The sequence below is a fragment of the Centruroides vittatus genome, unplaced genomic scaffold (assembly GCF_030686945.1).
Source record: "Centruroides vittatus isolate TY-2023 unplaced genomic scaffold, ASM3068694v2 contig_1031, whole genome shotgun sequence".
NCBI classification, from domain to species: domain Eukaryota; kingdom Metazoa; phylum Arthropoda; class Arachnida; order Scorpiones; family Buthidae; genus Centruroides; species Centruroides vittatus.
In genome coordinates this window covers 450,847-478,120 of record NW_027120669.1, presented here as the reverse complement: position 1 = coordinate 478,120, position 27,274 = coordinate 450,847, and the positions used below count along the sequence as shown (strand labels likewise).

General features: G+C 29.4%; 1 protein-coding gene across 5 annotated transcripts in view; it reads left to right on the top strand.

The window, feature by feature from the left end:
• Positions 1-27,274, top strand: part of LOC136990748 (tumor protein D54) — a 36,075-nt gene that overhangs the window by 7,897 nt on the left and 904 nt on the right. Inside the window, exons 1-7 of one of the 5 annotated variants that reach the window (XM_067289182.1) lie at positions 11,259-11,551; positions 14,652-14,782; positions 23,207-23,355; positions 26,231-26,290; positions 26,878-26,904; positions 27,022-27,123; positions 27,198-27,258. In XM_067289182.1, the coding sequence (XP_067145283.1) occupies positions 11,434-11,551; positions 14,652-14,782; positions 23,207-23,355; positions 26,231-26,290; positions 26,878-26,904; positions 27,022-27,123; positions 27,198-27,258 (648 nt within the window). In that variant the 5' untranslated portion in view covers positions 11,259-11,433. Of the gene's footprint in view, positions 1-11,258; positions 11,552-14,651; positions 14,783-23,206; positions 23,356-26,230; positions 26,291-26,877; positions 26,905-27,021; positions 27,124-27,197; positions 27,259-27,274 lie in introns of those variants that run through there. The other 4 variants (XM_067289204.1, XM_067289197.1, XM_067289189.1 and 1 more) reach the window with 4 other exon arrangements.

The window sequence follows — 27,274 nt, the reverse complement described above, 5'->3', positions numbered from 1 at the left end:
AGTCACAATCCAGATTGTAGGTAAATTGAGATCAAAGTGAGTCGTCGATTGTGTGTGAACATAGTATAACAATTTCTGAAAGTTTATTCTTAAACTTGACTCTTTTTAAAAGTTTTTCATCATTGGTCCATAAAAGTACTCATTTTATAGAGATTAGTTTTAATTTTCTATGATATGTATAATAGTAAATAAAAATTTAAGATACTCATCAAAAGCTGAAATATGAATGAACTACTGTTTTTGTTTTTTGTTCTTTTACCTTGTTTTTAATGTTGTTAATACTGTTATAGATAGCTGGATGACTGAGTGATTAAGGTATCAACCCATTGATCTGGAGATCAGGAATGAATTGGGGTGGGCTGAGAAATCCTTGGAATTTTTTGGGTGTCCCATCCCAGCAGGAGTCCTGTCTTGCTGCCACCTGGATACTCCATTGTGGGCCTGGCTGAATTCATGATGGCATTGACAAAAGGCTCAGTACTACAGGATAAAATATAAAAATAACTGAACTGATTTTATATATTACACATACTAGGGTTTCTCAAATGGGATCCTGGTGTTTTGTTTAACCCAGGAAATCCTGCAAATTTCTTAAAAGTTCACTTTTTTCTTATTTTATGTTAAGGTTGTGGCAATTTTACCAATAGAAAGTATAATTAACTCATAAACTGTCAGAATACATTTGTATTTATTAATTTTAAACACACTTATTAGTTTTTTTTAATTTTTCCTCGTTATGGCATGTCACAAATGGTCAATAATCAATATGTAGCTTATTTGTGGCAGGACTCTGAAAATTCTTTACTTGTCAGAACCTGTAATATCTAGAATAATTTTGCTTATGCTGTCTTGATTTTTAACCATGCCCAGTAGCTTCAATAACTGCATAGCTGTAATGCCAGGTTGTGCAAATTGGGCAAGGATACAAATGAATATGAAGTCTGCAAGTATGAAGTCTTTCTTCATAAACCTAATTATTAAAGCCGAACGAATTGCTGAATTATCGGACTATAAGCTTGATGTCGCTATTAAAGCAGCCGAGCCAGACAAATCAAGAATACTAGAGAGCAAAAGAAGTACTACAATCTCAAAAACATACTAGAAATCTTTCAGACTACACAAAACATGCGCTCTTTTTATGTGCGATTTTATTTGTGCGATTTCTTTAATGCGAATTTTTAATTTGTGCGGTATAGTTGGCGACTAGTCTCGTGCGATTCGTCATGTCTTACGTTGACTTATTATAGCTAAATAAACTTATTATAGCATAAATGCACTTATTATAGTAATATTATTGCATGAATATGCGAAAAATGAAATAATTTACTTTTTAAGTCAACAAAACACCACCTGGACAAAAATATGTAAAACAGACGATAGACCAGACGATGCAGTCAAGTGCTGACATCTGTTGTCAATAAATTCTATTTCGTACGGTTTTGAGTTATTTTCTATGTGAGACTTTTTTTATGCGGTCCCTGTTGACCGCATAAAAAAATTATTTTTTTAATTGTGTTGCGAAAACTATTATTTACAGCCATTTGTGAAGTTTCGTGAGATTTTTTTTAATGCGTTTTTTTTAATGCGGTCCCTATCCCCCGCATAAAAACAGGTTTGACTGTACTACAATCTCAAAAACAAACTAGAAATCTTTCAGGCTACAGGTAAAAAAACACAAAACATCTGTCTTCTCTTAAATGCATTAAACATGATTCCACTATATCAATTGAATCGGAAAGAACGTTCTTGGTAGAGGGACTTTTCATTACTAAAATAAGAATCAGATTGAGTGATGGGAGTGTTGACTGTCTTTGCTTTTTAAAATCTTTAATACAAAATATTATTGTAAATTTTTATAATGTTTTATTTAAATCACGAAAATTACCTTTAAGTTCATTTTTTTTGAAATTTTAACTCAATTCAAAGCATTTTTGTTGTTGTTGTTGTATGTAGTTCCAGCAAACTTTAATAAATTTTTTTCTATTTGTGAAAATTTCTATGTAATTCAAAGGTAATTTTTAATATATATCTTACACAGCATTATTAATGATTTTGGAGGTTGCAGAACATATAATTATTTTTCATTTTTTAAAGTAATTTAATATCATTTGATTTCAAGATATTTTGTATATCTTAAAAATAATAAATTCTATCCCAAGATCCCAGGAAACAGTTCACTTTTTATCCTGGAATCCTGGGACAAGCAAAAGACTGGGAAATGAGAAACCCTAATACATACCATATATAATTAGAAATTTTATGTAATATTCTGTAGGCTGTTTCTTCATGAAAATTTTGAAAGCCTTCTCTGCTCCAGGGAAGAATATTTGAGATATTCTTATGCTGAATCTAGATTTCCTATTGAATGATTGTTATTAGCATTTGAAGCTTTTAAAAGTTAAACACAATCAGTACTCAAGCATCACCTGGCCAAGATATATGAAACAATCTGCACAAATCTTCATTTTTCAAATTTTATATATATAAAATACTCACTAAATATGCAAGATTGAGTATTCTGAATTTATAATCATCTTGAATTTAGTAACTGATGAAATTATTTAAATAAGGGAAGATAGTTCTGAAATTATATTTATCAAAAATGTGTTTTTGCAGGGCTGTGGAGTTGTGTAAAAATTTACCGACTCCGACCAGGGGTGGACTTGTTAGCAAAATAGGCCTGGGAATTCTGATGTCATCATGTGACCTCAAAATAAAAGATTCAATAAATAGTTCTAATAAAGATAGAAAAATGTAGAAACATTTTTATTCCAAAGCTAAAAGACTCCTCTAAGTAATAACAGTCAATATACAAATATGTATTCAATAATTTTTAGTTTCCTGACTGTTATATATTACAAAGGGAAAGTGTGTAGCAATTGATCAAAAAATGACCCCCCCCCCAAATTTCTACATTTTTGGACTCTGGTCACCCTGAAATGTCGAGATATGCAAAAGATTCGTTTTTTTCTTACTGTATGCATGGATGTTAGACTGTGTGTTTGGGGCACGATTTTGTTTACCCAGTTTTAAGCCTAGTAACTTTTGTGGAATTTAAATTGGAGTTGGATAGTTTAAAACAATAGTTATTAAGCTTCAAAATGGTTGAACTAATATAAACATCAACCGAAACCTGATGCATAGCAAATACACCCACAATTGTCGTAAATAATTGGGCTATATTTTGGAAATAATAATTATGAGTTACAAATAAATTTGGCACTAAAGGGAGGCATTAGGCACCATCTCGTATTAAAATTAATAATAATAATTATTCTAAATTAATTAATTAAATATTATTATTATTAATTTTAATACGAGATGATGCCTAACGCCTCCCTTTAGTGCCAAATTTATTTGTAACTCATAATTATTATTTCCAAAATATAGCCCAATTATTTACAGCAGTTGTGGGTGTCTATTTGGTTGAACTAAATTGTGCCCCCTTATGCATTCTAACATCTCAGGCGAGAATGTCTTAACGGGTTCTACTGTACTATTATAAAATGACAAAAAGCTTAATTTCGATGGTAGAGAGACGAGTTGTATAAAAAATTGTGAACGCTAATAATGAGTAAAATAGTCATTAAGTCTGACCATACTGGAGATGACATAGGATGCTTCCATCCAATGCCTCCATTCTGTCTACCTTTTAATTAAGAACCAAAATTTAAATTTAATAGCATTAATACTCTTTTATACACAAGCTACTGTGCCAGATTTAGTTTTTTAAACTACTTATTCTGATATCTCAGAACAGAAAATAAAGAAATTAAACAAATTTGACATCAACACAAACACACACAAATTTTTTCCCTTTATTTCGCATTTTTTTGGGTTCAGGAGGTCTCCAAACATGTAGATTTGCAAAAAACTCTGAGGGTCAAATTTGATACAATTCCAATACTTTCCAACTTGTTATGTATATAAAAATGGAGAAGTAAAAAGGAGTCTGAGTTAGTGGATTTTTGACGACTCTAACTTCGACTAAAACTCCAACTCCACAGCCCTGTGTTTTTGTTTCATCAGTCATTATAATTAATGATACAAAGGATTGTAGGAAATGTGTATATTTTTCTACGTGTTCACCTTTTCTTGAATCAAAATAGAAAGTGTAAATTTTATATATTAAATGGTATACTGACATTTTTGTTGTTTTGTTTGTTCAATCTGTTCATAAATATGAATTTTTTTTAAGCCACAGCAATAAACTGGAATAAATGGCTTTGCCCTCAAAATGTAGAGGTTAGCTCTGTTTGTCAATAGAGCCAAAAAAAGTGATTTTTAGAGATAGAATATAGATTCTGATTTATTGTGAAATACGTGCAATGAGCAAGCCTATGTGCATCTTAGAAGATCTAAATAAGTTCTTGTCTATTTTAAGAATTTACTTAAATATGGTATGTTTAAACTGATGATAAAATTTCAGAAGATGCATATAGTTCTGAAATAAAACTATATGCATCTTCTGAAATTTTTAAGTGCTGTATTATTTGCTGCTTTGCTTCAACCTTCAGTCTCTCACAGCTTATAACATTTCTAATGTACAAAATTGGAGAAGTTAATCATCAACTCAGTAAAACTGATGATAGGCAGGAATAATCTGGTACAATATACAGAGTGAGTCAAGTCTCTTGCACACTTTTCATTCCAAAAGTACTAAAGATGATACATTAACAAAATTTAGTTACATAGGAAGTCATGCAAAGAGAGTAGGATGTGACCTTTTGTTGACCTTGAAAGTGATTTTCAAGGTCATTTATGTTGTAAGTTTTTAATTAGCAGAGATAATATAAAAGTTTCAGTGATAGTTTTAAAAAGCAGCATTTAATGAGTCTAAAACAATTTTCTGGATTCAAATAAATATATTTAGGACTGCATAATTTGCAAATTTGAAATTTAAATGTTGTTTTATATGTCCTTAAATTATATATTCATACTAGGAGTTTTTCCATTTCAATAACATGTGATCTCCTAGAGGTCAATGTTGTCACACCTTTAATCACATCTGCTGCTTTCATTGCTTCCTTGTTAAAAATGGTGCACTCTGTTGACTTTGTCATCTTAAACATGGCTGCCAGATCTGCCATGTGTACAGCTTTGCAATAAGTTCCTTTTTCACCTCAATTGCTGATACCACAACCTTCTTTTTAGAATTTGCTTTTACTTTCTTCTTGGACACTATGGTGAATAGTTAGGGGTTTTATAGAAGAAGCCCTCAGACATATAGTGCTAACCTTCAGAATCAATTTCTGAAGTAATTGAATTTGAATGTTTAAAATATCATAAAAAGAAATATCCCAAAACCATGAGATGACTGCCACATCTACAGGCAATGTGCAGAGAGATAAAATATTAACACACAACTATTCATACGATTTTAGGACTTTTTTGAACATTCAAAGTTAGTTACCTCAGAGACATGATTCTGAGCATTAGCACTATACATCCCTGAAGGCTTTGTATATATCCAGACAACCAAAAATAAAGCTGGAAAAAAAGGACTAAAACCACAAATGTAATGCAAAAGATCATCTCATAATGAGAAGAGTTGCCTTGGGCACACAACAGATGTTTTACAGTGAGCAAATTTTTTTCCACTATGTGCGCAGTTTTAATGTATAAGCATTGTTTGAGCTACGGGTTGAATTTCTCTCAAATTTAACACAAACTCTGGAACATTTGAAGTAAGGGGGTATCACTGTGTTTCATTTTTATTTAAAATTTTATAATATTGAGCATTTGTATTTTTCCTGCAGTTTTTGATTTGTGCTTAGGTAATTGGAACATGTCTCAAATAATTTTCATTAAAATTATTATAAAAATATATATTAACCAACTTGATCCCAGCAGGTGAAACTTGAAAAAAATTTTTTATGGTTAGTCAATCCAGAATAAGTCCGGCATTGTTCCTCAAAATTGATTGCTTCTATTGGGTGTTTCATTATACCCACTGAGATGTGAATGGAAAAGGGGGTTTTCTTAGTGGCCATTGGGCAAAGTCAAAGGTAAAAAAAATTTCGAGTTCCAAGGCTCTATAAATTTGTGGTTATTTATTGCCAAACTAGTACTTTATGGCTACTACTTCACAGAAAACAGATTTATTAAAGTGACAAAGTGCAAACACAGATGTGGGAACGCCAGGAGGTAGGACGGAGTCGTATCTCCTTTTTATCGGCGAACAGGTCGGCAAGACCCACCCCACTGTCAAGGATGGCTAATTCTTCTTCCTTTTCCCGACTTGTCGGGATCGGGTAATTACTTGTCAGGTCGAGTGGAGGAAGTGTGAGGGTTCGTCGATAAGGTTAAGGCGATATTCGAAATAACGGAGCCAGGATAGCACAAAAAACCGATTTATTTGGATAGATAACCTATTACAGAGAATCTGCGCATCCCGTCCCTAATCGCGGGAAAGGGAGCGTTCACAATGGTTGGGGGAATCATACCTCGTCGATGTATCGACAACAATCGCAGAATGTTCTTCGGCTCTGGCGGTGGGCGGAAGGATCGGCTTGTAGTCAGTGACTCCGGCGTCTTCGAATTGGCCTTCAATTGGGACTCGGTTTCGCTGGGACGTTTGTCTTCTTCGGACTTTCAGCCACCCCCGTTCTCAGATATCTCCCCCCTATTTATACTCCAGGTCTCGTCTGCTGCGATCACCAATCGCGACAGAGAGTGATGAGTCGAGTCCCATGACTCAGAGGTTGGATCCGGAGAGGAGGGAAGCGCGTTTGACGGCGGAAGACTGCACATCCTTTGCATCCAGATCGCTATCTCTGATTTTGATCGTTATCTCCCGAGGGAACTTGAAACAATAAAATTTTAAAATCGGACCAGCTTAATTCGGTCTTCACACAGACTTCTTTTTGGTAATTCTTAAATGTTACTGCTTAAATTTTGCTAAAGAAGTTTTAATAAACTGCTTTGAAATAGCATTAATACTTCAGTTTTTTAAGAAACAGATTGACAAATTTTCTACGTTTTTCTGACATTTGATGCTTTTGGCTGAGCACTAAGTTTTTCACATAAAAGGGATATGTTACTCTTGAGAAGAAATTACTTGAATAGAGCAAATAAATAAGTGAACTTGCTACTTGCATTTGTTATTGATAGATTACTAAAAATACATCATTAATATGCTTTAATATCCTTACATAAATGTCTTAGTAAATGTCATATACATACATTTTATATAATATATATTTACATAAGATACAGGTATCTCTTGTATAACACAGTACTTACTTTCCAAAAAAAGTGCCATGTTATGCGAATCTGTGCTATATGAAACAAAGGATTAATGCAAAACATGGGGTTAGGTTCCAAAAGTTAACAATAATATACTATTTGTGTTTTGTTACTAAGAGAGATATGTTTATTAAAGCAATCAATAATTAACTAACAATCACAATTAAAAGTTCTGTATGATGTATTTATATGAATTTTAGTTAAACAAGAGCATTTTCTTTGTAAAAAGTATTGTTGTCATCTGAGCTTTTTTGTTGATCTTGATCAGAAATATCAGCAACAGCTTCATTTTTATTTTTATCAAAATTTTATATGGATGCAAAATAAAAATGTTAATCAAAAATTTGTTCAATTGAGTACCGAGCAATATATTCTTTTTTCCAGAATGTGTTCTAATACTGAATTGTGTTTGAGTTGGAAACAACTCAAGTACCAAGATATCGCAGTATTTCATTCATCATTTTTAAAGTTGATCACTTACCTATGGTTAAAAAACTGTTTAGGTAAGCATTATTAAAATGTTTAAATAAACTTTACTAAATACAATGATTGATCTATAAAAACAAAATACAGTAACAGTCTTAGAGGCTAAAGTCTGAAAGCAATGATGACATCTGGTTGATAAGAGAGTGCAATTTTTTCCTCCCATGGCCTAGCTATCAGTTTTTATTAAAGTACACCTGACAAGAGGCACAAAACAAATTTGAAAATTTCAATATTCTAAAATCTACGGGCAAATTGGAGGCTGGCTTGAATAAAAATTATTGAATAATGGAATTTACACTTCAAAATTCGAAATTTTGTATGGAGGATTTCTCAAACCACATTAGAACAAAACTGGAAACACTGTTTGAATATTTTGTATTAAATATAAAATAAAGTCTTCAAAAGGTTGATGAATTTTTTAATATATATTTTTTTAAAATTTATTTCAGTTGCCTGGTTTCCTATAATTTCATTGTTTTCCAAGACTCACAACTTCATTAAAATTCTTTATTTAATTTTATAACATATCTTCAGCATTTGTCCTCATCAAACTATTTAAATAACACTGAAATTATCTTTTTTTAACTAATACATAAATATTAATTGAATAAATTGCTTAGTGAATGAACATATTATTTAAATTTTTTTACTAATGTTTGTAGCACTTTTTAGTTATTTTTATTTTTAAAAGGTTGTCTTATTTCCTAAGAAAATTGTATTAATAAAGTACTGAAAGTGTATGAATAACTGAGTAATAGAGATTTTGAAATTAAGTGATGTTTGGTTTTACATATCACTTCATGTAAAGTTGCCATTTTTTTACAGAATTTTTCTTTAAGAACTTGTATCTTTTCTTTTTCATCATCTTCTAATTATATATTTGCACTATTTTTGTATTTTCAAAAACTGAATTTATATTTCTTTACAATAATAATGATTTGTTTTTATTGCAGGAAATGTTAATTCTTTCTTAGTAATAAGGATTCTTCTGGCTCTGACCAAAAAGTCTCTCTTTGAAACAAATCAAGACATGCTGCATTTAGCTGTACAGCTTGTATATATGTCACTATAGAGAAAATTCTGGGTAGATTTCCCTTTCTCTAGTGAGATCAGTCTAAAAGTGTGTGTGTTCTATGCAGAGAATTGCTCCCACTAGATCACAGCTAGATATGTATTTGATTAACTATACTGTGATTTTTATTGTTTATGCACACAAGGATATTTTTTATCAAAACTCATAAAATTAGTAAAAGAATTAATTGAAGATTATAATAAGTAAATGTCATTTATATATATATATTTTTTGTTGTAATTTTGTTGTAAATAGTTTGGCATTCATTTAGCATCTTAAGTTGTTATTTTAGTTTTATCCTTCTAATCAAAGTTTTAAAAACTTTAAAATAAGGCTTTTTGGCTTTTTTGTCTTTATATTTCTTAGACATTCTATAATTCTGGAAACAGTTCATATTGTTGAATCAATAAAAATGTTTCCTTCCTACTCACTTATAATCTTTATCCTCCAGTAAAGAAAGCAAAAATATTCTGTAGTTTGGAAATATATTTGAATGAACAAATAGAGCTAGAGTAACCTAGACAAGCTCATGTTTTACATTATTCTTCTACCATTCTACTGAGAGTTGAGATAAAGCATTGTGAGAGCAGTCTTATTAATATTTACACTATATAGAGATATCTAATTAAAACTAAATCTAGATGAAAAGTCTATTTGTGATTGACCTCCCGTCCACAGTTCATTTCAATTTTAAAACATGGCAAGTGAAAAGAGTATAGGTGTGCACTTAGCATTGTATGTATATGTGAACAGTTAATGTATTTATATTTAGTAACAATGTCCTTTTAACAAAATAAAATTGAGTGATATATTAGTTTATGCAAGAGGAGAAACTAAAATGTTTTAGTAAAAGAAAACCAGTGCTTGATGCAAATCATTTTTGTGGTCTTACTTGTTAGACACTGTTCAGAAGAATGTCAGTCAAAGGTTTGTTTACACTCTAATGTAATGTATCAAGAAATTGTGAGAATTTTAAAATGTAGTATTTAATATTAAAAGAATAGCATTTTCTAGTATGAAAAAGTCCCGAAGAAACGATTGATTTGAACAAAAATAAAAGTTTTATTTAAAAAAAAATTAAAATATATATGGCTGAGCATTTAAATTATTATAATAATAAATGGCAAAATGAAAAAGAAATCAAAGTTATGAGAGATTAAATAATCTATTTAACTTTATGCAAATATTTCAGAACGAATATGTACTGTACTGTACAGTGTTTTTTGAAATAATTGAGACAATTAGCATTGTAAAAATATTTTATCCAGCAATTAGTTGTAAAGAACACAAAATTGTTCTTGGGTTTGTTCCTTTCCAAATTTTGGAAATATGGAACCATTAATGTATTTATGTAGTTTGGAATTTTTTGATAGGAGATGCAGAAAAACTTTGCTTTTACATTGTAGATTGTAATACACAGCAGAATCAGTTGGTTTGTTTGGTTGTTTCTTAAGTTTCTTCTAAATCCACAATAGAATTTAAAAAAAAAAAAAAATAAATAAAGTAAGCACCGCTAATTTCTGGATTTCGATATTATTTTTAGCAATTATCTAAACTGACACCAGATTGCAGGTCATTCGTTTTCAGTCGCAAATACTGTACACATACTTTAAAAATGAACAAAAATAACTCTATAATTCCCTTGTGAAATCTAATAGAAGGGACGCCCGTGAAATTGATTATTCTCCCTTTGATAATCTCCAGGCAAGATTGACTAATTCAGAATATATGACCTTTTTGTATCCGGATTGTGCTCGGATTTTTATTCTAAAATTATGAATCAACTGTTGAATCGTATTTCTAGAAATTTAGAACTATTAACTTCTATACGGTTACTTATGACTCTTAATGAATTTATTTTTTAAATTCTTAAACTACTTGTTAAGTACACTTTTGATTGTAAATTATTATCAATTATTAATTTCCATATTTTATCAATATTTACTTAATTTGTATGTAGATAACACTTCAGAAAAAAGTTACTTGATATTTGCTTTCGAAAAATATTCTAAAACTAACTTTCTGTAATTAATTATTAATAAAGTATATTTCCGGTATTTAAGCTGTTAAATGTCAACAAGAAGTAAGTGTTAACATTACCGATCTGACCGGATAATTCATTTACTTTTTTTCCTCTCTCGCGCGTCCTAAATTGTCAAAAATGATAAGTTGCGAATAATAAGTAATGGATGAAATGTGACGGCTGTGGTTAAAAATTTATAATTACTACTACTGTTCGTTTTGTAAAACGGAAATCGATTAAACCAATTATTAAAAAAAGTTTATTATTAATTTGCGTTTTATAATGTATTTTCGAAATTTAAAACTGTTTTTCTAATTTTTGTTCGGCGTCAGATTTAAAAAAATTCGTATCCTATATTACGTCTTGTACTTTCTAATATTAATGTAATCGTAAGTGCGATATCAATCGAGTGATAACTTACGAATGTCAACTGACGTCACAGCTTTTAAAACGGATTTATCCGAATCAATTTTGACTTTGTTCGGTAAAGGTGTTATAATATAATACTCTAGTGGAATTTTCACGCATGCTTTTAGATAGTCTGCAGTGGTGCAGTCGATCGTTTTATTGATTCTTTAAAGTGGACTGTAACATTAACATCAAGATGTTGGATCACGCGGAAGATATGTCACCCAGAGAAATGACTAAAACGTTTAAATTGGATTTAACTGATAACTATCATCGGTATTTAAGAATAGCAGCTGATGAAAACGACGATAAATGTAAGTTGTTTCGAATTAACGCGAATAACCTGTAATCGAAAACCAGACTGGTAACGTCAGTTGGGAGTTTTGTTGAACGATTACGTCACGCGATCTCGTTTTATTCCTCCATGTATTTTTAATAAAATGTCGTGACTTTAAGTATTTAAATCAGTAAACTGTGTAAATACTATAGGCTACACTTTCTACCGTTTACTTGTTATGTTTTTAGTGAATTATTTTCTATAAATAATAACGTGTATCGTGCAATATTGTAATTGGCGCATAATTATCGATCAGAACGTAATTTATTTCCATTTTAAAAATTTATTTACGGGAAAAGTTTTTTTTTTTTAAATGAAATTAATGACGCATTTATTTCCTTTTTAATTGTAAATTTAAATTTTTATTAATTTTAAATTTCTCTCTTTTGCCATTTATGGAATCTTTGCATAAAAATGAGTAAAAGATGTGAGAGATGGTTTTATTTTTCGGTATTTTTAGTTATTTCAACAGGGAATACGATTTGCGATAGACAATTTTTAATTTAACAATACTGCCGGAAGTCTTCTGTTAAATTACTACAGCTGGTGACAGCCTTAACAAAATTTGAGTTTTAAAACAAATCTGGAAGTGTAATTGACTTCATTCAAATGAATAATTAACATTTTATACTGTTACATTCAGATACATGTTTTTGGAATGTGTAGAACAGATCAGACATGGGCAAATGCGGCTCTTTTTGAGTTATGTGCGGCTCTTGCTGAAAGTGTTAGTTTCTGCTTATTATTATTTTTACAATTTTATTTCCACAATTTTGTGAAAATATGTAATTATATGTAATATTTAGTAATTTATTTCCAAGTTGCTGCAATAAATTAAATTGACATTTCAAATATCTATTCTTTTAAAACAAGTTCTCGACCCGGATGGGGGACACCCTATCCTTCCCTGCCTTACCATACTATCTGCCACGACAGTACAGAACTGCAGCTCCCATGCATTTTGCAAAACCTACATTTCGGCTCCCACTGAACTCTTGCTTGCCCACCCTCTGGTGTAGAAGAAACTATGCCATCTTCATATTTGATTGATTGTGTGTTAAATAATAAAACAGAATAATTGAAATTTAGAATTTCTGTAATTTCAGATGATACAATTTCTGATAAGTGATATATATTTTTTTTTTTTGTATTGGGCTTAAAATAGTGTAATTATTAAAAATACATTAAAAAAATACTTTACAAAATTGATAATATCCTGAATACTGCCAAACAATCATCAGATCAATCAAGCTACATTAATGTTAGTGTTAATTAAATGTCAAATAATTTGGCCTAGAGGCAAGCATAACTTTCAAAAAATTGTAAATATTCATAAAAATTCATAATAAATGTGATTGATTTTTAAAAAAATTTTGATAATAAATGTTAGACAAAATTTTAAATTCTTTTACTAAAAACATTTTTGATATGGCTTGTTATTCGATTGGTCTTTCCTTAAAAGATGTAAAACTGTATTGTCAAAACAGTTTTACATCAAGTTGAGATTTATATAGTTGGGAAGACTGTATTTTCATGATTGTGATAAAAATTAAGATATAAAATTGATAAATTTAATAGTGTTTCATATTTTGCAACTAAAATAACATGTTTGAATCAAATTCTATAAGCATAGAGTTAGTTTTCGATAAAATAAACTCGGTTTCCAAGGAACAGAATATACTGTAAATGTTTCTCATCTAATATAGAAATATATAATGAACAATCACCTTTTTCTGAAAATGAGTACTGTTTTTCCTTTCTAATTCTTCTATAATATATTTTGACTTAATAGATAATTATATTCTAAGATATTTGGATTTAAACATATAGAAAATAAGCATTAGAAGACTTACATAAAATATAATTTCTTTTAGTTTATTCTTTATATATTTTTTAGTCATTTATATGGCAAATATTTATAAAATTTATTTTTCATATTAATTGCTAATACAAAGAGCAATAAATATAAGCATAATAATCCAAGATAAGTTTAATTAAATTGGCATTTGCTTTCATTAGGAAAATTTATATAACAATTTAAGTTGTATTATTCTAGAGGAAAAAAGTGAAGAAAAAGTCAATATTTTGTATTAATGGTTACACTAATAGAGATCTATTGTTTGTGAAAAGTTAGGAAAGATTAGATGTTTTTTCTGTTTTTAAATTCTAGAAAATAAAAAGAATATTAATTTGCAAAATATTTAAAATCTTACAGCAAAAAAATAAATATCAAAAATGATTATAAAAATATTTTGGAAATTATAAAACATAAAATTGTAATATTTTTTGTTTACTCATTTAATTTATTTTAAATTTAAAAACTTGGTCCTTTAAAGAACATAACTTGTAACAGATGTCAAACAAGCATTAAAGGCACTGCCTGAGAAAGATGAGAAAGTATAACACTACATCTTTCTCAGGCATATGAATTTGGAGAAACATATTCATTTCATATGAGTTTGGAAAAACACTATTGCTGCATGTACAGACAATCATACACAATACAGAAGACACACAAGTTAGCTCAGATATACTGAAAGCAATGAGGTTTCTTCAACCAAAAAAGTACAACAAAGTTGTACTGATGTTTCTAGGATTGCTAAACAATTGCTGACAGATATTTCGCTTGATAAACTTGTGGATTAATGGAAGCTTTTACAGCTAGAGGAGGAAACCCACAAACAGGAGTGAGTTGATGACTACTGGAAGCAATTTCTGACACTGGTTGTCAAGTTATGTAGTTTTTCACATAAGAGCATGAAGGATTGAGCATTAAATTGTTAAAATTATTGTGTTGTATACATGTATAAATTATGAAGATTCATGTTTATTTAGAACTGAACAAAAAATTTTTAAAATATTAGTTATCCTATATGATTTAAATTGATTTTTGTAATTTATTAACTTAATTATATGAAAAATAATTTTTTTTTCAACTTTAATACTTAATTTATCTTCAGGAAAACTTTTTGTGAAAATATTTTAATTTTCATAGGCATTGAATTTTTCATATAAAATGAAATTAATTTTGATTTTTTTATTCTATAATTAATATATTTTAAATGTTTTATTCTTAGACTCTTTTAATGAGCCTCCAGAAGTCAAAGGATATGATGCAACTCCTGATAGTGGTGTTCATGATTTATCATCTATGTACCCAGAGCAGAGAGCTAAATTAGAGGAAGAATTAAAAAATGAATTGGCCAAAGTAAGTATCACATTAGCTTAATGTTTTAAAAAATTTTATTAATAAATTAGAAAAGCATTGATAACAGTTTCATTTGATATTCTTTAGCTGATAGTTAATCAATCATTAACTGATATATGATTTCAAAAAGTATATTAACAAATATTTTCTAATGCATAATTCTGTTCATTTGAATAATACAGAAAAACAAATTATATAGTATAAACAAAAATGTTTTGTTAATTAGGAACTTTATAAACTTCATCAATAAATATTGTATACAGAAAGACAAAATGTCACATTCAGTAGCTTTAAAAGTTAGTGTCATAAATTATGTGGAAAGATTTTTTAAATATTTTAATTCTGTTTTGAGTGTTTAATTACTAGTTTACAAATTCAGAAATAAGATTCATAGGGCCATCCATAAATTACATAAGGTATTTGGGGGTAAGTGGGAGTCAAGGATTTCTTATGATTTCTTACTCGGGTAGGGGGTAATAGATCTTGTCTTACATAATATTCTTATTTTTATTTTTTGATCTCATTGAGTGGTGGAGTTTTGAATTTGGCTTTAACTTGGTGGTTTCTATTAAGAATGTTTGTTGTACTAACAGCATTAGGTGTGACATGATAGAATAATAATGCTAGCTGACATTTTTTTTATCATGGGAGAAAGGCTGTGGTGGTTTCTCTCTCTCTTTTTTTTTATTAGAATAAGTGCACCACTCCTATGGGTGTATAACAGTAAGAATACATAAACCAAAATACATGATACAAAGTAAACATAAAATTAGTATTCGGTTTTTAGTGAAAACTAAAATGTAAAACTAGAAGTTAGAAATTATAAATAGTCTTATCTTCCATATTTTTTGAACATAATTGTAAAAAGCATCAAACAGTGGCTTCTGAACAAGCTTATCGAGTGGATATGGCCACCTGAAACCAAGTGTAAAGATTTCTAATTTCAGAATAAGGCTATCTTGATTGTAAATTGGACAATAATAGATCATATGGTTGACGGTGTCTAGGTTTTCTGTAGAGCAATAGCAAGAGGCAGTTTCTACCCAGTTATACATTGCTAGGTGGCTTCTAAAATTATGCTAAGTAAGTAGTTGAACAGTAACAAACGTTAAATCTCTAAGTGGTGATGAGAAACCTGCATTCAACACTAGGAAAATAGTCTTGTTATTCTACCAGTTTTATTGCTCAACCATTGTTGATTCCACTTTTGCATATGTCATGAATATAATTTTAAGGCTGCTATGTGAGAGAGGGATGTGAGTGTAGTCCAGTCAATGTCCTTTGCAGCTGACTTAGCCTCAAAGTTGGCTTTTTAATTTCCTAGTATGCCACTATGGCCAGGAACAAATATAAAAGTTATCTTATTTACAAAATTTTTAATATGTTGCTGGATATATGTGATTTTATTGCTATTGAAATTGGTATTTATTAGAAATTTTAGGACAGAGAATCACTGTAAATGTTGATAGACAGAGTTTTGTTTGGTAGTGAAGTGGTCCACTGAACAGCTTGGTAGACAGCATCATCTTCAGCTTGATATGTGAGGGTATCTGTACCTTCTAATATATTTTGCCCAAAATATGTCAGTTTGGAGGAAGATACAGATACTTCATGAGAAGACATGAAGTATCTGTATCTTGGGCAGACATAAATGGGCTTTTGGATCTATCTGTGTAGATATTAATGTCTGCATGGTTATCCATGGAAGAAGCAGATGACATCAAATGTACCCTGGGGATAACCTTGTTTACAGGGTGATGATCAGAGATAGGGTAATTGCAATATGGTAGCATATGAACAGCCATAGATAGGAGTAGAGACTGTTGTTGAGCCTTGACATTTATAGTTCTGATGTAGTAGTTTAGAATCTAACATAGTGGCAAAGGAAGGAGATCTGCTAGAATCAGAGAGGCATTAGTAGAAACAGTTCTGGAGTACTTTGAAATTCTGATGGCAAACTGTCTTTGAAGAAAGAGTAATTTACTTGCTACTGAATTTTTACTAGTTACGTGACCCCAGCTAGAGGCCGTGTAAAGTAGTATTGGTTGTATTGCCCATTATATAGAGTTTTACAAGCTTTATGATTTAGTCCTCAGATGCACCTAGCACATTTTAGCAGCATGTAGTTTATTTTCTTGGCCTTAGCCAAGATGTAATCAATATGGCAAAGGAATGTGGTTTCTCTCTATTCTCTCTTGTTTTATTTTGTAAGACATTTTTGTTTACAAGTGCACTAGCTAGTTGATCAAAGTTTTTTGCGTCCTTTTGTGAAAATTAATATAAAAATGATTATTATGACATTGATTAATGATGATGATAAAAAGATTGTTAATAATTAAAAAGATTGTTAATAATTAAGATTGTTAATAAAAGTTCATAAAATAAATTGTTTATTCGAATTTATTAAATTTTTATATTTTTAAATTAGTTCACAGTCTTTTATAAATAATAGTACATATTAATTAACAAATTAATAATTATATATTTTGGACCTAAGGTTTTTAGGGTTTCATTAAAAAAATTTATTTTTGTTAAAATCTTTTAATAAAATTATGCCTAAATATTACATAAGATAGAAAAGGGGAGAGGGGATCAAAGAAAATATTAGTTTCTTACACAGGTGGGTAGGGGTCTAGAATGGCTGAAATCACCCTTGTGTAATTTATGGACGGCCCCTTATCTGTCTAGTTTTACTAAAACAACTTACTGAATGTAAATAATGTCTTTTATTAAGTTTCAAATTTCTTGAAAAAATTGAGTTTTATTATATTTAAATAATATATAAGGAGGATGAATTATTAAAATTTGTTATATACACACCAATTTTTAATTTAGCTAGAGAGAGTTTTATAATCAAAATTAAACACTTACTATTTTTAATAGCTTTTTAAACATCTTTTGAATGCTAAGAAGATATAAAATCAGTTAATAAGAATTTTTGTTAACAAATTATTATAAATATATTAGGTTGAGTCATAAATAAGTTCAGTTTTCTAAACTGAAATTTATTTGCCAATAAAATGTACAAAAATAGACTTTAATCTAACATATATTCGCCATCATTATTAATGACTTCTTGCCATTTTTCGGGCAACTTATCAATTCCCCTTGCATAAAATTCTGGTGGTTTTGAATCAAAAAAACTCTTGGATGAACTCCTGAACCTGGTCATCATTTTGGAAGCATTGCCCTTGTAAAGCATTCTGCAGTGCCCGGAAAAGATGGAAATTTGTTGGTGCTAGGTCTGGTGAATATCGTGGATGAGGCAAAACAGACCAGCCAAACTCCAAAATTTTTTTCTTGTGTAATCTTTGCTGTGTATGGCTTTGCATTGTCATGCAATAAGGTGATCTTTTTCCTGTTAACAAGTGCAGGACACTTTTCATGAAGTTTTAGCCGAAGTTGCTCTAACTGTGTACGTATACATTTGCAGTAACAGTTTCATTGCGTGGCAACAACTCAAAATGGATAATTCCGTGACGATCCCACCATACACATAACAAAATTTTCCTTCCGTGCACACTGGGCTTAGGGTCTGGTTGTGGCTGATCATTTTTGTCAACCCATTGTCTTTTTCAAATAACATTTTCGTATGTGATTACTTTTCATCTCCCGTAACAATTTTAGCCAAAAAAGATTCCTCTTTTTGCCAAGAAAGCAAGGTAGCAGCCATCGACCTTCTGTCAGCTTTATTCCGTTCACTGAGGTTATGTGGAACCCAAACTCTCAGCTTGCTTACTTTTCCTAGTTTTTGGAGGTGACGATTAATGGTTGATTGGGATGTGTGCAGTTTCTCTGCTAACTCCCTCGTCATTTGCCGTGGATTCTGCTCAATCAGGACCTTTAAAACGTCATCGTCAAAGTCTGAGGAACAGCCTGGTTTTTCATCATTTTTTAAGGAGAAATCACCAGAACAAAATTTTGTAAACCACTTTCAAACTGCTCTGTCTGAAATTACACCGCTGCCGTAGACATTGCAAATCTTTTTTGCTGTTTCTGTAGCGTTATTGCCGAGATTAAACTCCCACAACATGATACGGTGTACATGCACTTTCAAATGTTCCATTTTAAATGAATTGAAAAATAATTTTTTATTACATTATTGACACTTCAGTGTTAAAATTTACATTTATAGACTATTTGCTAATAGCCACTAATAAAACTCAGTTGAAGCAACACAACATCTGGCAAGTATTTGACAGTCATTTACACTTACTCGCTAACGGAACTTATTTATGACTCAACCCAATAGTATTAAAGTTAAGTTCAGAATGTTTTGTTGTGGAGATTGTTTTGAAATTTTGGTAATTTTAGATATAAAGTTTATTACAATTTTTTCCTTGCTATAATAATCCCTTCTGTTAGACTTAAGTTGTTCTCTCAGATTTGTCAAGAAGTGCCCAGAATTCGAGAATTTCAAACTCCTGAATTAAGGCCTACTTGTATAATTTTTACTTAAGATAGTCAGCTTATGGGTTATATATATAAAGTAAAGAGGTAGTTAGTGAGTAAAAATGGATGTTGTTTTGTTGTTGAGAATTCAAAAATGTCAAATCTAAAATGGTTTAAACAAGGAAAAGAGAATTTCTTGAATCAACTCCTGATGAGTTGGTAGATATAGTATCATATCAGTTGGCATAAAGGATAAGAAACAAGTTTTTCTAATTTTTCTCATGACACATTTATTTTGAAACATTTCATTTCAATCAAACTCATACTCAGCAGAAAGAATAATTAATAAAATCATCACTAAACACCATTGGTTGCTGAGACACATTTGATATACACTAATTTTCAGTCTAATGCATAAGCTATCCTCAAGTGACTGATTCATGGAACACCAGTTACAAACTGTTCCAAATATTACTCACCTGAGGATGGCTTATTCATAAGTCTGAAAATGTTAGTGTGTATCAAATGTCTCTCTCAACCAATGGGATTTAATGATGATTTTAATAAACACTTTTGTGTCCATTCTTCTGTTTCATGTTAACTAATGTAATATGATTTTTAGTGTTCAACATATTTGTTTATACAAACATGATAACAGATTATGCTTTTAATTGCACTAAATATTATTTTTAATTAAATGGATTATAAAATAGGTTTAATTATAATTTTAAAAAATGCCAATTTTAATTGGAACCATTTCATTTCAAGTTAAAAGTAAATTTATAATTATAACAAATTACATTTCTGAATGTTATGTTGTGATGAAATAGCTATTTTTATAATAAATCTTTACAGTTAACATATCAAAATACAATAGAAACTCAATTTAATATTCTCCAATTTAACAAATTTTTTTACCAGTCCCTCCAAATCTTAATAGACAACAATGTTATGTTGCTACATTTAATGACTTTCAATTTTGCATATTTTCAGAATTTAATGCATTTGAAAAAATGATTCCTAGATAAATTTTCATTTCAAATGTTTTTTTTTTTGGAAAATGAATGTACTATATTTCATGTTCAGATGGTTATAAAGAGTGGTACTAAACCAGTTCAAGTTGAATTATCAAAATCATTTCACCAACTTGTAATAGTGAGAATATGTCACATTACTTAGTTTTGACACATATTTGGCAACTATTGCTGGATTTGGATATTGATATAGCAAATAGAGTAAAACAATATCATGTTAGTTTTTAAAGTTCACTATAGATCTGCAATATAGTTGTGTACAAATACTGCATGCAACTATAAATCTGAAAATTATGGCAAAGTACTGTACATAATGTACAGTACAATATCAGTGACAATAAATTTGAAACAAAAAACATTTTCATCAGTAAATTGCAGTGATTAAGGCATATCATATCCTCAATATTCCTATTGAGGATATGATATTACTTTCAAAAGACAGCTTTAACATTTTATCATTGTGTAAAACATATGCTGATCAATTTACAATATATTGTATGAAATGAAGGTTTTCATGGAAGCATTTACATTAGAAATATTTTTTCTTTACATTATCCAGAAAGGAAAGAATAATGTAAAGAAAAAATAATGTAATGCATATACACAAGTTTCGTTTTTTGTTTTTTTATGTATTCTGAGATATGATGTGTAGTTTCTTTATCACTTCTTTGAAAAATGTTAAATTGAATTACTGCTGTATTCTTTAATTTTCTGATATTTTTCATATTGTGTTATGAATTTAATAACTGTTTTGGAATTATATATAAACCGTATTTATTCTAATACCTAGCATACTGTCTAATACATTTTCATCTTTAAGCTATGTTTTTATTAGAATACACTTAGTCACTCTGTATTAGTATTTTTTTTTGAGAATTAGGTGCAGTTGTTATTCAAGGGTAACTATTAATAGAATAAATCCAATAACTTTTTCACTTTATTATTATTTGAACAACAATGCAACGTTCAACACATTCATACGTTACTTCACCATATGGTAAGAGTGACAATACTAAATAGAATGTGCAATTGTTCAGTTTACAAAGGCTAATTCATACTTTGTGAGAAAGGAAAGATTTTTTTTAAATTCTTTCCTTTCCAAAAATATTTTTACTTGAAAAGAATGAGAGAAATGTGCTCTTTGACATTCTGCAGTTTAAAATAAAGCTTTGAAAGCATATCCAAGTTGTAAAATCCTTAAAGTGTATGTAATTAAGAGAATATTATAACCTTATAAAATAAATTAATGATGATGATCCCAAAATGTATTTTTGATATTTTAGGTAAGTTTTAAATATATGTAGTGTATCATATATAAACAGCTAAAATCATTTAATGGGCTATTTAAGACTAATTAATTATTTTTGGCTAGAGATAAACTAGCAAAGCTGCTCTCTCTTGTTGAATTTAATTACAATTAAGTTAATTTTTAGTTTAAAATATTCTGGAAGAAAATATTGAGATTTTATGTATGTAGAGAAAATATCTGAATTTGATAAAATAATTGAACTTAAAATATTAAATCCAAATAGATCCATTAAATATCAGTGTGTGAAAAAAATATCATTTAATATAATACAGTATTTTGCTTTGAGAGTATATATTAAATGATAGAGCACTATTATCTTTTATGAAATGTAATTTAATTTTGGTCAATTTTATTGGTCTCCATGTTGAAGGACACAGAATTATGGACTACAACAGAGTATAGTAAAACTGATGACTTTTCTTACTAATCAAAAGAGAATGGAAGTATATCACTAGTAATGTGTGAGATGTGGTTTCTCTTCTCTTTCTGTTCTCACAAAGCATGAACTTTGTGAAGCTTTAAGCTTTATCTTCTTCCAAAAGACAGCATGCTTGCTATTAGAGGACACTGCACTGTCTTACATCTTGCACCTGTACTATCTATTAGAATGAATATGATAATATTATTGAAAACTACCTAGCCCTTCTTCTACACTTAATTATACATTATAAAATGTGATATGAGCAATAAAAATATAGGCTGAATTAAATACGACTTTCTTACTTTGTCCTATTACTAAATACAGACTTTTGGATTTATTATTATGGTGGTGCTTGATTGTATCCTACTTGGTTAACAACATAACACTTAAGCAATGGTGCTTAAGTGCTATGTTGAACTAAGATCAAATTATAGCTACAGAAAAACTGTTATATGCAAAAACAGAACTTAATCACTGGAAATTTTTAAATACACATATGTATTAATATGAATGCTTTTTATAATCTGATGTTAAGTGGTGGTATTAAGCCTAACAGACTTTTATACTATTACTATATTTTATACAGAGTAGTAATATATATAATGATATGAAGTCTTTTCAAGAAAGGACTACAGATATAAGTATCTTGCTTACTCAGAACTCTTATGCCTTTGGAGAATATTTGCCAATTCTTTTCAGTGCACATGTTTGTGCTTGGACTAGATATATCTATATCACGTTGGTCATAGTATATTGTGTATGATGTTTTCTATGATAATGTGTGGTGTGTATTTGTAGTATATTGGTTGGTAGTGTAATAATTTGTTTGCAAGCTTTTTATGTATTACATTTACTATTTGGTTATGTTGATGTAAGTAGTCTCTGGTAAAACCTTACAAGCTGATATGGTATATTGTATGGTTTCATGTATGTGGCATTTTAAGTGTTATCTGTAAATGTGTTTTCAGATAGTCATTCTGTAGGTTTTTTTTGTTTGACTTGATCTTTTATGGTAATCATGGTCTCTGGTAATAATAAGCATTAGTCCTTTTTGTGATAGTTTTTATTTAGAACTTAAAGAAAAATGCTAAATAAAATATTTAAGTTTTATTACAGAATATTTTTTGTATTTAGTAGTAGATTTAAAAGTAAGTTCTAAAGCTTAAAAATTTGAACATATTAAGCTTATTTAAAAACCTCAATGTTTTATTCTATAAAATTGCTAATTATACCAGATATTTTTCAACCTTTATAATTTGTGTTTTTAGACAGAAGATGAAATAGTAACCTTAAGACAAGTATTATCAGATAGAGTAAGACATGCTCAAGAATTAAAACGTAAATTGGGTATAACTCCATGGAAAGAATTTAAGGATGATATGGAACAAGGCTTTCGTAATATTCAAGAATCTTCGGCGTAAGCTATTTTTAAATATAAATTTTTATCTTAAATTCTAACTAATGATATTCTGTATATTATCTTAAAATTTAGTATTGTAAACTGAATGAAATTTTTAATTTATATCATCATAAGATTTTGAACATTCAGCTAAATAAAATTGTTTCATTTTTTTGAGAAATTTTGTGTGTAATTTTTCAGTCATAAGAATTCAATTATACCCAAATACTCAACTGTGTATTTAACAAAGGAATGACACAAATATTATTGTGACAAAGAAATGACAGAAGAGTGAGCTATGTTAATCTATAATAATAGTTTCACTTTAAATACATACTTAGAGAAATCCAAGCCCTTGAAGAAACAGACTATTCCTATGATACACTAATTTATACAAAAATTATATTGAAATATTTAAACATTTTGCTGTCATTATTTGAAATGAATTGTCACATGTAGCAAAAAATTACTGATTAGTATAATTTGGAATGGTTCTCTATATCAAATGGTAAGGTTGGCTTAATTAATGTGCTAGAACTTGGCTAATTACCAAGGTCCGGATTTTTGAGTGCAGTTTTAGAATGGATTGGGTGCTCATTTGGGTGCTTTTTTTCCTCTGTTTTGGGTGCCAGTTTGGGTGCTTTTAAATGCTGTATTATTAAGACAAAAACCAACAAAATGTACTATATTTACAAACTACGTAATTGTTTATTGCAATTTAGACATAAAGATGAGCATTGTAATTTACAACAGTAAGCATTTCAATGTTCTTAAAAGTGAAGTTTTCTCATTTGGAGGATAAAATGTCTTTATATAAGGAAAAAGATTTTTTTACTTGACCGAGACTAAGGGGACATATTTCAGTTTTACTCAGAATTCTAGTTCAGTGCAATCCAGAATATTTTCCAAATTAGGATTTTTTGATAAACTAGATTTGAGTTTTTCCAGGGCAAAATCATCCAGTACATCAAGCACCTGACTTAAAACATTTCACTGTTCCCGCATTTCAGTTCCATGTCTTTCCAGCTCGTTGATTTTATCCACCAATAACGTGTACGAATGCATGGAATAGAGCTCTGTGGTCACTACTGGATCAGCTACCAGTTTCTTGACACTGTTGACGGCTGCAGAATCACCAGGAGAAAGTTCATTCACAAATGCATTGATTTTCTCGAAGTTCTCGCAGTAGAATACCACACTGTTTATCCAAGACCCCCAATGGATGACCAGATATTAGAGTTCATTGAGTTCGTATTTTCCACTTGTTATATTTTGAACAGCATTGGTTGTATATAGCATCTGGTCAGTGGTGCAACAAGAATGTTCAGCACGTACTGTTTTGTGAAATCCATTGTTTCTTCCAGTATAAATACTACAAGATTGTCTCCAACAATGTCCAGGTGCCTCTATAAATATATGCTCAAAATTCCTTTTTTTTTTTTTTTTCTGTTTGCCTTCTCTATGCTTTTCCAAACTTGTAAATCACCGAGAAACGAAAATCAGGCGACACATATCAACTGAAATCACATAATCGCAAATGGAACAGCGAAGAACTTTTCCATCTGTGCACACGCCTTCATCTTTAAACTTATCTAAACTGAACATTTTAGTTCAGTTTAGATGTGGACAATTTCGCCATTTTCTAATGTCGCCGACACCGAACAAAGGAAATTGGAACTGTTGTGCTCACAAGTCAGGGTAAGGTGACATCAATACAGAATTTTCTAGATTGTTCTTTTCTTAGAAAACACATGTTGCAAATTTTCAGTGAATCTGTTTACGTTTTTAAAACAGCCCTAAGGCTTAGTTGTTTAGTCCAGAAAATTCCACTTTATCCCTTTTTCTCTCAACAAAAGAAGAGAGTAAGCTAATTATCATATTTTTTTCCTCAGCATACGTGGTCTGGTTTAATGAATTTGATTTTTCTCCCTCAAGTGAAAGAATAAAAACCACCAAAAAAAGAGAATTGTCAACCTATTTAAAAATGTAAAAAAGGGGGAAGCTCGATTATATATACATATATATATATATATATATATAGAGTCTGGGTGCTAGTCACTGTTTTGGGGGCAGGTTTGCAATTTGGGTGCTAAACAATTTGGAAATGAGTGGGCCTACTGCACTAAAACCAACTTTGTCTTTTCACACTCTGCCCCTTTCAAAAATCTGGACCTTACTAATTACATAGATATTATATAATTTAGACTAAAGGTAGTTATGCTGTTGTCTAATTATTAAATTTAATCTATTATGGTTTGCCTTAAGTCCAGTGATGTAATATTTATGTAAGTAATTAGGAAAGTTCTAGCCCAATGGTTAATCTGATCTTGTAACTCAATCATTTAACCACTTAACCATTTTGTCATCAATCATTCAATATCAGAATAACTAAGATATATATGTATATTAGATTTATAGAAAAAAATTCTTTGGGAATTTAAAATATTTTTAAACTTATCATGTGATTAAAATTGTTAAATTTTAGTTCTGCCAATTGCATATCTTAATATTTGTCTAGATGTGATTCTTATTCACAGGAAAGTAATGAAAATAAATCACAAGAAATAGAGGAAAATTATTGTTTGCTGGAAATTGCATTTAGGTGTTATTTATTTGAACATTACAGTTCCAGTTTGTGCTGTTTTTTGAAATAGAGGGAATTACTTTCTCAAATAACTAATGGCTATTCAAAACTAATAACTCATTTAATAATATATTTTGAGACAGAATTTGTTACATCAATAATAAGAAAAAGTTGAATAAAATTTTTATTTTAAATATTTGTCAGTTTAAAAACATTGATTTACTCTAATTATTAAAAAATTCTTCACTAACAGTTTGAATGAAGATTTTAAATGTTTCAATCTTTGAAACAATGCCCTTTCTAAATTAGGTATAAGGAAGTTGGTACCAAGTTGACTGAGTGGAACAGTGCTGTTGTCAGCGCTCCTATGTGAGTGAAAAAATAATAAATGCAGTTTCTTTTTCCTTTCTGCACTTTATCCATCACCTTCACCATTCCTAACAATAATAATACTAACAACAAATCTTAAAATTTCAGAAGTGATTTGGATTTTATTTTTTTTTTTTTAATATAAACTTTAATTGTGATTATTTGATTGAAAAAATTGTTTCAATAGTAATTGAAAACTAAAATATTAAAAATTTGGATAAATTTTTTTTTCTTTGTATTGAACATTTTTAACAAGTTTTTGAAACTTGTTTTGATAGTCACTATTAAATATCAAAATATTTCAAATTTCTGTATTGATTTTAGTAAAATGTTTTCAAATTATTTAAAATATTAAAATCTAATTTTGGATCTGAATTTTTGTGACAAATTATATCATGAATTAATATATAACATTTTTTTTTTTTTTTTTTCAAATAAACTTCATCTACTTGATTTCTTTACAAATGCAAAACTTTTAATTTTCTAAATAGATGCACTAGTGACACCCAGTATCCTTGTGAACTTATCCAATGTTTTCTCCCATTCTTTTCTTAATTTTTTTCTAATAATTTCTCTTGTTCCTCAAGCTTGCCAGGAATCTTCAACTCTTCAGCGTAGGTGATATTACTATTATTTTTAAAATAAGAATTAGTTAATATAAAAAACATTATATATAAAGTTAAAATTTATTTTTTCTTAATTATTTTCATAATATTTCAAAATATTTATAGTTATCAGAAGACTAGTTCAACATTAAAAACTGCAGGAGAGAAAACTACAACAGCTATAGGAACTATCAGTGCAAGTGTTACAAAGAAGTTAAGTGAAGTCAAGTAAGGTTTGTTTTTCTAATTTTGTATACACTTTAGCCATCTCTATTGATGAAATACTTTATGCAATTTATTAGAAATTCAACTGCATTCAAATCTTTTGAAGAAAAAGTTGGATCTGCATATTCTAATGTTAAGGTATTGATATTTTTTT